Source organism: Bactrocera latifrons, unplaced genomic scaffold (assembly GCF_001853355.1).
Source record: "Bactrocera latifrons isolate USDA-ARS-PBARC rearing strain unplaced genomic scaffold, ASM185335v1 scaffold_20, whole genome shotgun sequence".
Lineage (NCBI taxonomy): Eukaryota > Metazoa > Arthropoda > Insecta > Diptera > Tephritidae > Bactrocera > Bactrocera latifrons.
This window is the reverse complement of record NW_017535519.1, coordinates 1107949-1125063: the sequence shown is the minus strand read 5'-3', so window position 1 is coordinate 1125063 and position 17115 is coordinate 1107949. Positions and strand designations below refer to the sequence as shown.

General features: G+C 36.2%; 1 protein-coding gene across 1 annotated transcript in view; it reads left to right on the top strand.

Annotated features, from left to right (window-relative positions):
• Positions 1-1099, top strand: part of LOC108967973 (glycine-rich cell wall structural protein 1.8-like) — a gene marked incomplete in the record, with an annotated part of 2223 nt that extends 1124 nt beyond the window's left edge. The window contains 1 exon segment of the mRNA XM_018931686.1: positions 1-1099. Coding sequence (XP_018787231.1) covers positions 1-698 — 698 coding nt within the window.
• Between the last annotated feature and the right edge of the window lie 16016 nt (positions 1100-17115).

Sequence of the window (17115 nt, the reverse complement as noted above, 5' to 3'; positions counted from 1 at the left end):
GCGGCGGCTATGGTGGCGGTTATAGTGCAGGTGGACATGGCGGCGGTGGTGCTCAAGTAGATACCTATGCAATTATCAAGGAATCTGGCAGTGGTTACAGCGCCGGCGGTCATGGTGGACATGGCGGCGGTGGCTACAGCTACGGCGGTGGTCATGGTGGCAGCAGTGGCGGTGACTCACATTTGGCGAAAATCGCAGCCATAGCAGCAGCATCTAGTGGCTCACACAGCAGCGGCGGTGGTGGTGGATATGGCGGTAGCGGAGGCGGCCACGATGACGCACACATAGCTGCAGCCGCAGCTGCGGCCAGTTCATCTTCACATGGAAGCAGCGGCAGTTACAGCAGCGGTGGCGGCTACAGCAGTGGTGGAGACTCACATTCCATCGCTAATATAGCAGCCGCAGCAGCTGCTAGCGACTCACACAGCGGTGGTGGTGGTGGCTATGGCGGTGGCGGTTATGACGGTGGCAGTAGCTACAGCAGCGGTGGTGGTTATGGCGGTAGTGGCGGTCATCTCGATACTGCTGTTATTGCCGCAGCAGCCGGCTCACATGGAGATGCAAGTGGCGGTAGCGGCGGTGGTGGTGGCTACAACTATGCGCCAGCAAGCGGTGGAGGAGGCTGGCAATCGTCCGGCAGCGGTGGTTGGGCGGCTTCCGGCAGCGGTGGCGGCAGTGGTTGGTACAAACGAAAATGAGCGTCTGTCGTAGGCGCCACCAAAGTATAGTTTCTTAAGAAAATGCATAAATATGTTTTCTAATGCTGTTGTAAACGCACTTTAGTTTAGGCATATTTATTCTAGTCCACTAAAGCAGAGAGGCGAAGCAGCTGAGCAGCTTTCATTGCAGAAACAAGTGTTTGGCGACATTTAAAGGTCAGTGCATTGCTTGCCGCCCAAATCACCTCACGCCTTCATTTCACTTCGAAGTACATGCATATTCATGCATATACACATACTTACATATATGTATATACAAAGTACGCTCATTATAAATTATGTTTGACAATCATTTTGTTGTAAAAGATATTCTTATTTAAGATGTTACCATATTTTTAAAAAGAAAAATGTGCTAAATAAAATTAATTTATATTATTAAATTTAGGTGTTTGCTTAGAAAAAATAATCTTGAAATGCACACACCTACACTAGACAGTCGTTACCTCAAGTGTTGCACGCAAATGCCGCATGTGCGTCATGCAACCGGAATTTTGTGTGAAATCCACTGCACTACATTTAATTGCTTGTCATAAAAGTATTCCTTAATTAAAATGTCTTACAGCAACAATTATGTCAATTTTCAAACAACAAAAGTAATAATAATAAGCAGATAATAGTGTTACATTATGACAATACAAAACCTATACAAATGAAAGAAGCCGACAAGGAGCGCTCATTAAAGCACAAGCCGTGTGCTTCAGCACTGCCCCGCTTATGATCTAATCATTAGCTCATATTTGCAATGGTAAAAACAAAAGACAGCGCAATGTCGCAATTACTGCTATAATAGAGCTTGCTTTTCTTCGCATTTTGTTTAATTCGCACATCATAACAAAGTAAATGCCAGTCGGCGGCACGACAAAGGGCGGGCGCCGAATTGCGGGTATCAAAATTTAATCGTCGAAAGCAAAAGTGACGCCAAATAACAGCGGACCAGCGCACTAGAGCTTTGCGTGTCAATGACTTATGGCGCACAGTGTAGCGGAAACGTACAAAATATTTGCTTTTTGTATACGAATTAAATAATTAAATAATATTAAATATTACTTGCCTTCGACTTAATTATTTATTTATTAAATTGGATGAAAACTCAGCCCACCACCCATATGTACAGTATCGGGCAAAATATTTGCAACTGAAATATGATAATGAAATTACTGTCGATTACACAGAAAGTAATTGCCTGAGACATACTATTTCAATTTTATTTTAAATTTGATGTTAATTAACGTAAACAAAGCAAATTTATTAATATTTTTCAGTTTATTTGTTTAATGTATATAAAAAAGCGATATAATATCGAAATTCAATAAGACAAAAAAATTGCAACTCAAAGAAAACGGTTCATTATCTACATATGTATGTATGTATGTATATAAATAAAAATGAATCGCCAAAATGTATGTACGCTTATAACTTTCATACGACTGAAGCAAATTTGATAATTCTTTTTTAATGTGATCGTTGAGGTTCAAGCATGGTTTTTAGGGTAAGAAAATTTCGAATAATTTCCGGGAAACCCCTACAACCAGCCCTTTTCTTTTTCCCATACAAACAAACGAATGTTTGTTTATTGGTAACCCTAAGAGAACTCCTGCACCAATCTTGCTGAAATTTTCAGAGATTATTCGTTGTGGTTCGGGGAAGATTTAAATTAAAAATACCTTTTCATGGGGAAAAGTCGAAAAATTTAATAGTTCCAAAAAGTAACTCCTTTCCATACACATTTTTTTTTTTAATTTTTGTTTCTTTTGTTTTTCAATATTTTGATTTGCGAATTATTTGAAACGTTCAATTTTGGTCGCTTGCTTTTTTATTCCGGCTATTCAAAATAAAACTTATTGAAAATTATTCACTGAAAACTTTACATATGCATGTTTCACGCAAAGTGAGCAATTGCAGATAGAAATTTGTTACGAAGCCACGAAGAGGTCGCCCTAATATCGGTCGGCGTTGTTTTTTTTTTTTTTTGCGAGCAACGTATGGCAGCCCAAGGCAAGGCAAGGCAAGAAGCAGGATGCGATGACATATGTTCGTGCGGAATTATGGATCGCGGTCAATCAACAATCGATCGTCAAGATGTCACAGCACAACTTTTCAAACAACAGTTACGATGTTTGATGATGCTGTTGGATGCTAGATGTACACAGTTGAGTGGCAAAAGAGAGGTTTGCCGCAAGTACACATTCTTCTTTGGCTGGTGGTTATACCAGATCAAATTGATGAAATCATTTCTGCGGAAATTATTGATGCAGAGAAAGATCCACTATTATTCGAAGTGGTGAAAACCAATATGATTCATGGACCTTTCGAACATTACAATCCCTTTTCGGTTTGTATGGCTGACAATAAATGCACGAAACACTATCCACGTRCYTTTCTTTCGGAAACACTAACTAGAAATGATGAATATCCACTCTATCGGCGTAGCCCACCAGACGACAATGGCAGAACATTCAGCATTTAACTTAGAAGAATGAATATGGAAGTTGACAACTCATGGATCCTACTATATTCACCACTAATTCATATTCAAATTGCAGTTTGGTGTAATCGATAAAATACGTTTGTAACTACGTCACTAAAGAAGCAACATGGCGGTTATTGATTTTGAACGAGATGATTCCGGATTTTTTTCCTTACCCCAATAATAAATAATCAATGGTGTGCATTTTTAGGGAGCTTTGTATTGGCCTAACGTTTAATGCATTCTGAATACGCGTAAAGTAAATAAATTGCTTTTGATAAATTAAGTGATATTCCGGTATCAAATAATGAACAGAGAATATAATACGTTTGCGCACACTTTATCAATATGTATATTCTTCAAACTAATACGACACTCTGTGCGCTTCCTTTCAGCCTGAAAGTATGCAGCAATTGTGATGATTTGTTCTTTTTTAAGTGGAATAAAATAAAAGCATATCAAGCCAAATTGTATAGTGAAATTCCCTGTCGTCATGTATAATTAATTAATTAACCTATGTAGATAATTTTTGAAAGCTTACAACATGATAGTATTCATGAAACCCTTCCAAAAAAGTAGTAAGTGCCAAAGATGTTTGTAGTTATACATATGTATGTCGCAGAGCTATTTATACTTATATTTCAATGCATTATGATGAGCAAAGTATATATGTATTTATGTACTATGTACATATATCACAGAATGCTCTAAATAGTCAGATGGATCAAATGAAATTTATTAGGTTGTCAAAAAAAGTCTTGCGGTATTTTCGCTAGTTGGCGCTGAGAGCCCGCAGATCTAGTTTTATTCGTCGAGTCATGCTATACCTTTTTGCTTTTCAGGCGCTAACACGTGTTTGATTGATTGTCGTTTCTTTTAAGTCGTTCGTAAGTTATCCCGTCGCAAACAAGGAGCAAAATAAAGAGAAAATACGGCATATTTTACTGTATGGATAGGCAAAAATGCATCTCAAACCGCCAATAAAATTTGTGCAGTTTATGGACTCGATACAATTTCCATTTCCAGCGCACAAAGATGGTTTCAACGTTTTTGTTCTGGGTTAGAGGTGGTCGAAGTTGCGCCACGCTCCGGAAGGCCTGTCGTCAAAAATTGCGATAAAATCGCTGAATTGGTCGAAAGAGACCGGCATAGTAGCAGCCGTAGCATCGGTCAAGAGTTGGGCATGAGTCATCAAACCCTTATAAAATAAAAAAGTAAATAAATAAATAATACCGCAAGACTTTTTTGACAAAATAATATTTTGTATGCTCTTCGAAGGATGCACATAGGCTATTAAGTGCCTAACTAACTTTACATACATATGTATGTATGTACATACATAATGTCATTGTTTAATCTGGTACGCTAATGAGCCACGCATAAACTAGTTTTGGTCCTTTGCGATAATCCGTGAGGTGCCATTACGAAATTCAAAAGGAATAGTCATTTTTGGGGATGTGCCGTACATCACCCTTTGGAAACATCGTCCACTCTCTCAGTTTTCTCTACGCGTGATTTGCCATGAAGTAAAAGTGAAGTCGCTTGTATCTGGCGACACTTTCTTTCGCTGTCCTGCTTTCCCACCCACTTCTGTGTAATGTGAAACGCGGTTACTGCCTTGACTACTGCCTGACTTTCCACATACATATGTATATGTTAACTACGGAGTTGCCTGCTGATGCTATATAGGTTAGCTCCACGGCGTTCTCAATAGCAAAGACCTCTGCTTGTCTAGCAGCTTAAAAGGCTGCCTTATATCTAACTCTGGGCAGTATATACCCTCACTAGCTCCCCACTTTTTTCCCGAGCTAACAATACAAATTTTCAATGTGCTGCGCGCAGCTAACATACCTTTACGACAACCATCTCTTTTCATGTTTACTGAAAACCGTCTTTGTCAATTGAAAGTTGGAATCATATAGTCTGTGCTTGTCACACCACTACTACCCACCGAGCTATGCCCGATAGTTCTACGAGGTTGGTTCAAGAAATACTTGTGTACTTCTTAAAAACGTTTATTACTTATTAATATCTATTTTGTCACTTTCTAAGTAATTACTCCCAGACATGTATGTTGCGTTTCTGCCAACGTGTTTTCCAATCCTCCTTTGAAAATCGAAAATAAAGAGTCATAATACTGCTAACGGGGTGTGTAGAGCTGCATTATGATCTGAATATACCACTATCTTGGGAGCTTTGCCGTCTAAGTCCCTTAACAATTTATTCGCTATTAATGTCTATAGGAGCGAAGGTTGCCTTTACACCTTGGTCATTTTAACATCGAACTATTCAATGTTGTTTAGTAGTATCGCCATCTATTTGCTCAATACTAATCAGAAAAGATTCCTTCAAATCGTTACTGAATGCTTCAGGAATGTCTTTTGTAGAGCCTTTTTGATATTGAATACAAGTGTATGGTCTTTATGGATCAGCTTTTTTAGTGTATGTATGTATGTTGCGATGGCTAAGCTTACTGGTGGCGCTGCGGCTCTAATATTATATTATTTCTTATGATTAATAATCTTAAATTATCACGCAGTTGAATAATACTTTAACACACACGTAGGACCGATATCACCAAAAAAGTCGACAATATTTCCTATATAGGGACATTTTCTAAACGTATCGAAATTTTGGTAACCGAATCATATCAAGAAATATGCATGTCAGTCTATTACCTAAATCGCGTGACGTTCTTATAGTACTATTAGAGTTAATACATCAAATATCGGGATCGTCTACATATGTTAACTGTTTTTACAGAGATAAGAATATTAGTCGATTCTCTTTTCTATATAACTGCAGGAGTCGCGGGAATTCTCTAGCTTACAACGCCAAAAAATGTGAACCCATCTGATCTACAAATGGATCAGCCCAAAAACGTAACTATAGACGTAGCAACTCTTACTTTGGAGAAATTGCTCTCTATTTGATGCAAAAAATTCTTATAAATCCATCTAAGAGAGACTTCAAAATGAGCAATACGGAGTCTCAATTATGGCTACTTCGTATAGAAGGGCAACTTAGTTTCGATCCCTCTAACTTAGTATCCCTTAATGAAGGTATCGAAACGATATTGGGCACAAATAGGCCTCTTGCTAGCCGATAACTATTTTTCAAAGTCGGCTAAAAAGCAGATGCATCTATTCATAGCTCTTTTAAATACCATATTATTCAAATACCAAGTCCGTTATTCCACTACCACATTCATCAAATTTACTAGGAAAAAGTTTTTTTTATTTATTTTCTGCTTTGACAAGCAAGATTAAAAACAAAATTTGCATAAATTTACCCAGATAATCAACAAATATTATACAATTACATAGAAAAGGTTAATAGTTTCCGAGAAAAACGTTCTAGTTATTTTGTCAATACGATAATTTCGCGGAGAATGTTTCTAAGGTGTACCCGTAGAAAATGGCACGTGAATTCAATATCTGCTTTTGGACAAAGTTGTAAACAATTGCAATCAACCGAAATAACGGAAATTAGCTATAAGAGGATAAAGGGAAAGTATAGACCGATTTCATGTATTTTTTAATTAAACTATTTTCAGTCGAAAAAACTAAATCCACTCAATTTCATTAAAATATCTCTCTTGGATTGATATATATGGGACAAAGTTAACTGAAAGATCGAAAATCATTACTCGACTCATTTCATAAATAGTACTTTGGGCTTTAAACTAAAGCATGCTCAAGTATATGTTTACATCAAGTATTTTCAAGATTACTCGAAATTCTACAGATATAACAGTTATCAGCATTAAATCAATTAGAATCAACAAGTCATGTTATTGAGGGGTCCGATTTGACTTATTTTCAAACCCACAATCTACATACAATACTATGTCACTTAAATTTAGATATATTATCTAACATATTGACAGGATATATACATACATACACTTGTGCTCATATAATTAAGTCATTCAGTACTTTTTCACAACATGTAAAAAAATAAGGTATATTTCTTTATGCAACATCCCTAATATTGCGCGAGCAAAAAGTTCCGTTATTCTAGGAACGCCACCGATTTCCAGCGCATTCAAGTATTTTCGTTTGGGAGAGTTTAAATGAATTTTCCATTTATTGTCAATAAAAGTGTGCTCACATAATTAAGTCATTCTGCTTGAAACGGGTAAATTAAAATTTTTGCGCACATCAATATTGTTCTTTTTTACTAAATGAAATTATTATTAACAAAATTTGTAGTCATTGTCGTCATGGGCAAGAATAAAGGCACAACTTCAAGCGAAAGAAGGGTCATATGGGAATGTTTTCAAAAATATCAAAATATTGCCGAAGTTGTTGATGTTTTAGGAATTTCTCGAGGCAAAATTAATAACGCTGTTCAATTTTATAAAAAAATAAGACTTTTGAAAATTTACCGCGTAAAAAGCCAAGAAAGACCACCCGTTCTGACGATAGGGCCTTAGTAAGGCTAAGTAAGTCTGATCCATTTTTAACCTCCACAGAAATTAGAGCTCCATTAAAGGAATACCACGGCGTACAAATATCTGCGCAAACTGTACGTAAGACGACTACAAGAAATTCATTGAATGCCCGTTTAGCAAGACGAAAACCTAACGTTTCAAAAAAAAAAAAAAATATTGAAAAGCGAAAAGCGTTTGCTAAAGACCATCTCTGGAAGGACTCTAAATTTTGGAATTTGGTAGTTTGGAGTGACGAATCCAAATTTAATGTATTTGGTAGTGATGGGAAACCATATGTAAGACGACCCCCCTTGCAAAAACTCCATCCCAAATACACTAAAAAAACCGTGAAACATGGCGGTTCATCGGTGATGGTGTGGGGTTGCTTCACGTCATCAGGCGTTGGCCCGATTGTTAAAATAGACGGGAAAATTACAGGTGAAATGTACAAAGGAATACTGGAGAACAATTTAGACGGTGATTATGTGGACAACTTACCGTTAGCTTGGATTAGACCAGCACGATAACGACCCCAAACACTGCTCGCGGGTCGTTAAAACTTGGATACGTAGTCGAAATATTAAAATTCTGGATTGGCCAGCTCAAAGTCCGGACCTAAACCCCATAGGAACCTATGGGGGATTATAAAAAGAGCCGTAGCTGCACAAAAACCTCGCAACAAAGATTCTTTATGGGGAATAATACAGCCAGAGTGGTACAAAATAAGTGCCGCTCAATGTGCTACTTAGTCCAAACAATGCCTAAGTGATGTACTGAGATGCTACGTAATAAAGGTTATCCAACTAAGTCTTAGTCTTAGGTAAGGTAAAACTGCAAAAAAATGTCGTATACTTCGAATAACACATTTTTCTTTAGGTGACTTGATTTTATGAGCACAACAACATGGATGGGCTAAGAGCTAATGAGCGCAATATTTTTATTATTTTAGAAGTTAAATAAAAAATAAGTATTCTGTTTTGAATTGAATTAAAAATTCTTCCATTTTTTGTAAAATTAAGTTTCATTCCTGTACCATAGAAGTTGCTTTGAATAAACTTTCGTTCTGTTACTGGCGTGACTTAATTATGTGAGCCCAAGTGTACATACATTCTGTCAAGAAAGTATGCGCAAATTATAAGTAAAACGCAAATTTTTCAATTATTATTTTATCGGCTTCAAAGTAACATCCATTTCATTTTCTTCACTCTTCCAATCGTCAACACACTTTTTAAAGGCACTTTCCGGAATGGCCTTCAGCTCCTGCGTCGAATACGTTTTGATCTTTAATTAACCCAAAACGGTTTCCCCGAAGCTCTTCTTTGAGTTACAAGAATCGCCAGAAACCAAATAAATCAGGTGAATACGGTGCTTGCTCAATGATATTTGTTGAGTTTTTGGCCAAAATTTAACACAAATACGTTAAATTTTTTTGTAAAATTCGACAGGCACTACTGAGGTCGACTCTCAGAAACAGTTGCTGTAAACACACTGGTTGACAGATTGCGCCAATTTTTGGCATCATAATTAAGGACACTTATACCTACCAAGGACAAAAAATTTACCTGTATTCCATATAAGCGGGAGATGAGAGGGGGAAATAAAGAATTCGCGACAATTTCTTGACAGAATGTACATACGAGTACATTCCTGATAAAGTCAATCGGAAGAACAAAGATTTTCATGTTACTTAAATGAGGACTATGTGTATGGAACCAGTGTAATGTTTTAATTTTTGTTTTTTCGCACTAGTCCTCATTAGAATTGTTATAAGTAATCACTTTATCTTACTCTGAGCGGGATATATTAAGCTTGCCACGATGTTTGTAATACCCAGAAGGAAACAGAAACCTTATAAACGCATACTTATATTAGGTAGTGGAAAAGGCTTTTCGTATTTCAAATCAAATTTTAAATCATTTTTTAAATTTATAATAATAATTAAATAAATAAATATGTATTATTTTGATCGACCACTTTTTGCTATTTTCTGCTAGAGACGTTATTCTAAGAGTGTAAAACTTTCATCAGTGAAAATCGAAATTTCGAAATTTCTAGTGCGGCAGCGAGCGAACCATTGTTGTGCTACAGAAACTGATACAGCTTCGTATTATATTTGTATGTACATGATGTATAAATGATCAGTATGAGGATCTGAGTCTGTTTAGCCATCTCTGTCTGCCTACTCGTCTGTATATATTCGAAGCAGTCACTCAGGTTTTGAAATATCTATCGGAAATTTTCTCCGCGAGAAGCGCTCATTTGTCGGAACTGCCGATATCGGACCACTATAGTTCTTATAGAGAAAATGTCTTTATTTGGCAAGATATGTACATACTATATATTCACAAAATATGGTATGGATTATTTTCCAATGTAAAAGAATAATCGTTGAAGATATTGTTTATATTGTATTCCTATAGCAGAGATAAAGAGTTGTCCAACTCTAAACTCTTTGCCAAACGCCAAAACCTACTGAACTTTGAGAGCTAATCGAGTTCAGTGGATTTTGACGTTTAGCAATTGGAAACGAGCGATGGCCAGATTGAAATCTTATCAAAAAAAAATATGTAAACGGGGAGATTTGTTGCACTTACAAAAATTAAAAAAAAATTTATGAAATTTAGATGTATTTGATGAAACGTTTTGTAATGTCAAGCATTATAGAATTATTTTCAATGGAAAATTATTAAATATATTTAATGATTGAGAGCTAACAAGCTTTAAAACTTTTATTGGGCATTGAAAAGTCAAAAGTCAGTTGTTTTAACATGCCATAAAAATATTTAAATAGGCTCTCCATGTATTAAATAACCACTATATAGTAATTTTTATTCTTACTAAATGTTGGGTGTTTTAATTTAAATGCCCAAAAATTATTATTTAGTCCAATCTGGCCATAATGGAAAATGTTATAGAAACGCTAATTTTGAAGCGCTCTCACACTGGAATAAGTTGGACATCCCTTTATTCCTGCCTATATCATATAGCTGTCACACTAACTAAACTTAACAACATATTTGGATAGATAGATCTATAATTGGAATTTCTGTACATTTCTTTGTTATAAGGTAAATTAGTGAAATTACAAAGCTTAAATCTTTCTATACGTATACGCCCGAGCTCAAACATTGCTTACTTGTTCTACTTAAAAAGATTGTACACAGAGCTCTTCTAGTAATTACTATTTGATTTAGTAATTGGTATTCTCAATTTACTAATTGTAATTTTTGTAAGCAAAAATTTAAACTTTTTCTATTCATTTTCCAGTTGGGTATTGAAAATTTTTGTCTTTTTCTAGTTTTTATACTCTCGCAACAAAGTTGCTAAGGAGAGTATTATAGTTTTGTTCACATAACGGTTGTTTGTAAGTCCTAAAACTAAAATAGTCAGATATAGGGTTATATATACCAAAGTGATTAGGGTGACGAATAGAGTTGAAATCCGGATGTCTGTCTGTCCGTCCGTCCGTCCCCTCCGTGCAAGCTGTAATCGGCCCACTGCCACGCCCACAAAATGGCGAAAATCGAAACCTATAAAGTGTCATAACTAAGTCAAAGATAATAAAGTGAAATTTGGCACAAAGGATCGCATTAGGAAGGGGCATATTTGGACGTAATTTCTTTGGAAAAGTGGGCCTGGCCCCGCCCCTACTAAGTTTTTTGTACATATCTTGGAAACTACTATAGCTATGTCAACCAAGCTCTTTAGAGTCGTTTCCTTCAGGCATTTCCATATACAGTTCAAAAACGGAAGAAATCGGATAATAACCACGCCCACCTCCCATACAAAGGTTAGGTTGAAAATCACTAAAAGTGCGTTAACCGACTAACAAAAACCGTCAGAAACACTAAATTTTACGGAAGAAATGGCAGAGGGAAGCTACCCCCAAGGTTTTTTTTAAATTTAAAATGTTCGTGGCGTCGCCCACTTATGGACCAAAAACCATATTTCAGGAACTACTCGACCGATTTCAATAGAATTCGGTGTATAATATTTTCTTATTATCACTTTATCATGCGAGAGTATAAAATGTTCGTTGACACCCGAACTTAGCCCATATTTACTTGTTAATTATTTTTTTTTTAGCAACTGCTTCCGTAAATAAAAGATGCCAGTTACTATTACTGACTAGCAGTAGCACAAATTTGTTTACGGAAAGCAACGAAATAATTATTGCTTAACTGTTAGTAATCCAATGAAAGTAATAAACAATACAACAGTTTTCAACTAACATACATAAAAATATCTGTATTATACACTCATACAAGTATAAAACATACTGATTTACGATATTCATATATTGCAATAAAATGCAATTTCCCGCCGACGTCTGTCATTCCAATAATGTAAACAATTGTAAGTTGAAGTAAAGTAATACTTTTGAAACCATCTTACTTAACACACCCACTTCGTTTGCCGAGCACGAGTTGAAAGTCCGAAACACTTTTAATTGTTTTTGTTTTAATTTTTCCTCGTTGTTGTCTAGGCAATTCTACATTGTTGTTTTGGTTGCAAATAAAAAGTAGTTTGCTCTTCACAACGAAGAGAAGCATGAGGAGAACACAGTTTGGCGTGCACAATGCGACAACTGCATTCAACGTTCGTATAAATAGACGTGTGCTCTGATTATTTACGTAATAATAGAACAAACAGCATGAAGTATCTGGTTGTCTTAGCGCTCTTGGCCTGCTTGTTTGCATCCAGTCAGGCACAGTTTAATGGCGGTGGCGGTGGGCCGACTGGTGGCGGCGGTGGTGGCCCAACTGGAGGAGGCGGTGGCGGCCCGATCGGAGGAGGTGGTGGCGGTGGCCCAATCGGAGGAGGTGGTGGCGGCCCTATTGGTGGCGGCGGTGGCGGTGGGCGTCGTTAAGCATGAAATAGTAAAGGATCTTATTGAAGGACGTCGACTCTTACATATTTTTGGATAAAACTGATATGTTACAGGATTAGTGAATTATCTTGTCGAAGACTATTGTGATTTTGTTAAATATTAATTAAAATTTCAGACAATCGTCTTTCATTTTTTAAATAACCGGAAAGTGCTAAGAAAGAACTTGAATCGTTTAAGCGATATGTAAACGAATCTTTTGAAAAGTCAGCATTCATAAAAACATATTGCATATACTATTTACTGTCGGCAGTTTTATAATTTTTTTATTTGTCATCTTTGTAATATTAAAGGTTACATAAGGTTAGCTTACCATTATCTATGTGACCGGATATTATGGTATACTGTTGACACTTCTTTGTGTGGTCGAAGAAAAGTCAGAATAGGATAATTTACCATACAAATGCTACTCCACTGGGAATCTAAGGCAAAAATAATTCCACATTTGAGATCATATTAAACATAATCTAAATTTCACAGCTAGATCACGGAAATCATAGATTTTGCAAAAATCTCTTTTCCATTTCGAAATTGACACTGAGCACATATGTATAACTATGTTGCTCTTCGAGATTCGAAATGTTTTCAGATCATATGTTACTACATATAAATGTCGAAAATTAGTAGGATATTCAAAGTTAGAGAATTGTGGTAATGTTATTACCAATTGTGAATTGTGTAAAATGTTATTTTTCTTGATATATGTATATACTATATAAATTCTTTTCTGTCCAAATATACATGGAGACAAAGATATAGCCAATCCAATTTAGGATTTGTGCCTCGACTTAACATTTATATTTTTTACTTCAGTGACATTACATTAATTGGTTCATTAATTGATTGTAAGATTTGGATATGTATAGACATTTAAGAGTTCTGGAAGGAGACAAAAGTTGTCAAATTTGAGAACCTCCTTGATGTCTCTGTATTAAAGAAATTTTCTCGTTTTATGATGTTTCCGGTCTTAGGATATACAATAACTGTTACTTAAACATAATTTTAGGTATCATCATAGGAGATTTTTAGAATATAAGGAGCTAAAGGTTTATATTCCTCTTCCTGTGATAGTTCTACTCTTGATTCGCTACAACCCAGGTTAAGATTTTGAATAAAACGAAAGAATGATTTCTTTAGTTCCAAGATATAAAATATAGGACTCTATGCATTCGTAGTACTATATTTGGTGCGCAAAGTACTCACATCCTATTTTTGAAAACTGCAACGGATCAGAGTGTTTTAGTTGAGTTTGGGAGAAATGTTTTGAAGTAAATTGTACGAGCTTTATGATGATTCGAAAAATTCTGTGTGAACCGATCACCAGGCAACTTAGCCTGTGTAACTAAACAATCTGGAATCATGTTGAGCCCAGAAATGCCAACTTAGCAAGAGAAAAGTGGTATGATGAAATCATTGGAGACTCTATGTAGTAAGATTATAGAAAGTTTTATGTGATCTTATAATATTGTTGCCCAATGCATTATTCTTCCCGAAGCGATATTTTAGGGTTATGTGAAGTTATTTAATCACGCTTCATATGAGAAATGGATATATACAATAATAGCAATATTTTTTAATTGAATGAATATGTACCGTATTTATTCTTTGATTGTACCTAAAAAAAAATTTAAAATTTCGTGATATCTAGCCAAATAAAAAGGTTTCATACAAAAACTCGATTTTGATCATGCAGTTTGTGTAGCAGCTAAATGCTATAATAGTTCGATATCGGCGGTTCCAATTAATGAACAGTTTCTTGTGTGCAAAATTCCAGATCGATATCTCAAAAACTGAGGGGTTAGTTTGCGTATATACATACAGACTGCCGGACAAGGTTAAATAACGTCACGCTAATAATTTTTTATATTAGGTTGTCAAAAAAGTCCTGCGGTATTTTTATTGAATTTTCACTTGTTCATAAAATTTTTTTTGATGACTCATGCCCAGCTCTTGACCACTCCTACTATGCCGGTCTCTTTCGACCAATTCAGCGATTTTATCGCAATTTTCGACGACAGGCCTTCCGGAGCGTGGCGCATCTTCGACCACCTTTACACCAGAACGAAAACGTTGAAACCATCGTTGTGCGGTTTAAGTGGAAACTGTATCGGGTCCATAAACTGCACAAATTTTATTCGCTTGAGATGCATTTTTGCTTCTATCGTAGTAGTACTGCAAAATATGCCGTATTTTCTCTTTATTTTGCTCCATGTTTGCGACGCTATAACTCACGAACCCCTTAAAATAAACGACAATCAATCAAACACGTGTTAGCGTGTGAAAAGAGCTTTCCAAAAAGGTATAGCATGGACCCGATGCGGCGAATAAAACTAGAACTACGCGCTCTCAGCGCCAACTAGCGAAAATACCGCAAGACTTTTTTGACAAGCTGGTATATTTTATAGGGTCTCCGACGTTTACAATCTTTGAACCCTGTTCGCGGTATAAAAAGATTAATTATACTCGATTCGGTCTGGAATTTTCTAGTAAACAGCTTTACAGGGTATGTTGACGATTTGCTCACGATCCCAAAAGGTTAGTGTGGCGCATACACATTCCTATCATAGCTAAAAAAATGCCGAATTTTTTCCGGTTGTCTTTTAAATGAAAATGACATCGAAAGGAATTTCAGTTAAATTTATTTTTATACACTGAACAGGGTATACTAAATTTGTCGAGAAGTTTTTAACAATCAGAAGGAAGCGTCGGGGACCCTATATATAAAGTATATATGTATGTATATAAATGATCAGTATATTGACCTGAGTCGGTTTAGCCATGTCCGTCTGTCTGTATATATACGAACTAATCCCTCAGTTTTTAAGATATTATTTTGAAATTTTGCAAACGTCACTACCACTACCACGACCACTATACCATATTGCTGCCATACAAACTGAACGATCGGAATCAAATTCTTGTATGGATAACTTTCACATTTGACGTGGTATCATCACGAAAGTTGGCACCGTTTATTTTCTAAGATAATAATGTACGAAGAAGTTTTTCAGATGGGCTTACTGCAGCATATAGCTGCTATACAAACTGAACGATCGGAATCAAGGGTTTGTATGGAAAATTTTCGCATTTGACGTGGTATCTTCACGAAATTTGGCATGGATTACTGCTTAAGGTCACAATATAATCTCAGAAGAAATTGTTCAGATCGGTTAACTATAGCATATAGCTGCCATACAAATTGACCACATAGTTACTAAAAGAAATGCACCTGTGAAGGGTATATTAGCTTCGGTGCAGCCGAAGTTTACGTTTTTTCATGTTTTTGTATGAATGTAAGTACCATATGTAAGTACGTATTTATTAATAATTAAGTCATATTATACCTATGCAATGTAATTTGCCCTTTTATGTCTCACCTTTTCAGTCTTTATTTCTTCTTGGAAATTCCCTATCAGCTGTTTTGAAACGATGGGAAATTTTATGAGCTAATGCGCCTGCTTTTTACGTATGCATAAAGAAAGAAATTATAATATATACATACAAACATATAAATGTGGTGATGTACACACATATACACACATATATGTATGTAAGTGCATCTGTATAAATTATTTTAAGCGATAATAGATGAGGACGGCCTGTGGCTGTTTCTACTAGTATATTGTGTGAGTGTGTATATACTCCTTTGCATATATGTATGTACATATATACTGATATATAATATGTGTGAAAGTGTATACACATTCATTTAAAATGTCTACGCAAATGATGTTCGGCCTGCCAATCTTCAGTGGGGGAAATACGTTCACCGATTTAAACTGTCCTAACCTATACGAAAACAGAATTTATAATGGGTAAAGATTACTGTTATTGTTGTTGTGTACGCTTTATATTTACTTGCACTTCTCTTTGTCACGAATTTCAGCCATACATATGTATTTAAACACATATATACATATGTATATCTACATATATAAGTAGAATAAATATTACATTTAGTACTGCAAGTGTTGCTGTGAGCAACCAATCGCCTCTGTTGTTATTGTTTGTGAGTAACGAATTCATAGAATAGCATATCAAGTTGAGTATAAAAAGCCGGTGATTCCGCCTTATTTTACTTCAAATCAATCAGAATGAAGTTCTTCGCTGCACTGTTGCTCTTGGTGTGTTTGGTTGTTGCGTGTCAAGCGCAAGGAGGTGGCGGTGGCGGCGGTCGATACGGTGGAGGTGGTGGTGGACCTTATGGTGGCGGAGGTGGACCTTATGGTGGCGGCGGTGGTCCCTATGGTGGTGGCGGTGGTGGACCTTATGGAGGAGGTGGTGGCCCTTATGGTGGTGGCGGCGGTGGTCCCTTTGGCGGAGGTGGTGGCGGTGGCTACAAGCGTTGAATACTCTAATATTGGAAAGCATTTATATTTTTGTCTTAAGAAATAAAAATCAGAAACTCACCAGAATAAATTTTAAATTATTGCAGTGTTACATTCGTGCAATAAATATTCGAGCCCTGTATTAAAACAAGTAAGGAAGACTAAGTTCGGGTGGAATTCAAGCAATTTTTATACTCTCGCAACAAAGTTGCTAAAGAGAGTATTATAGTTTTGTTCACATAACGGTTGTTTGTAAGTCCTAAAACTAAAAGAGTCAG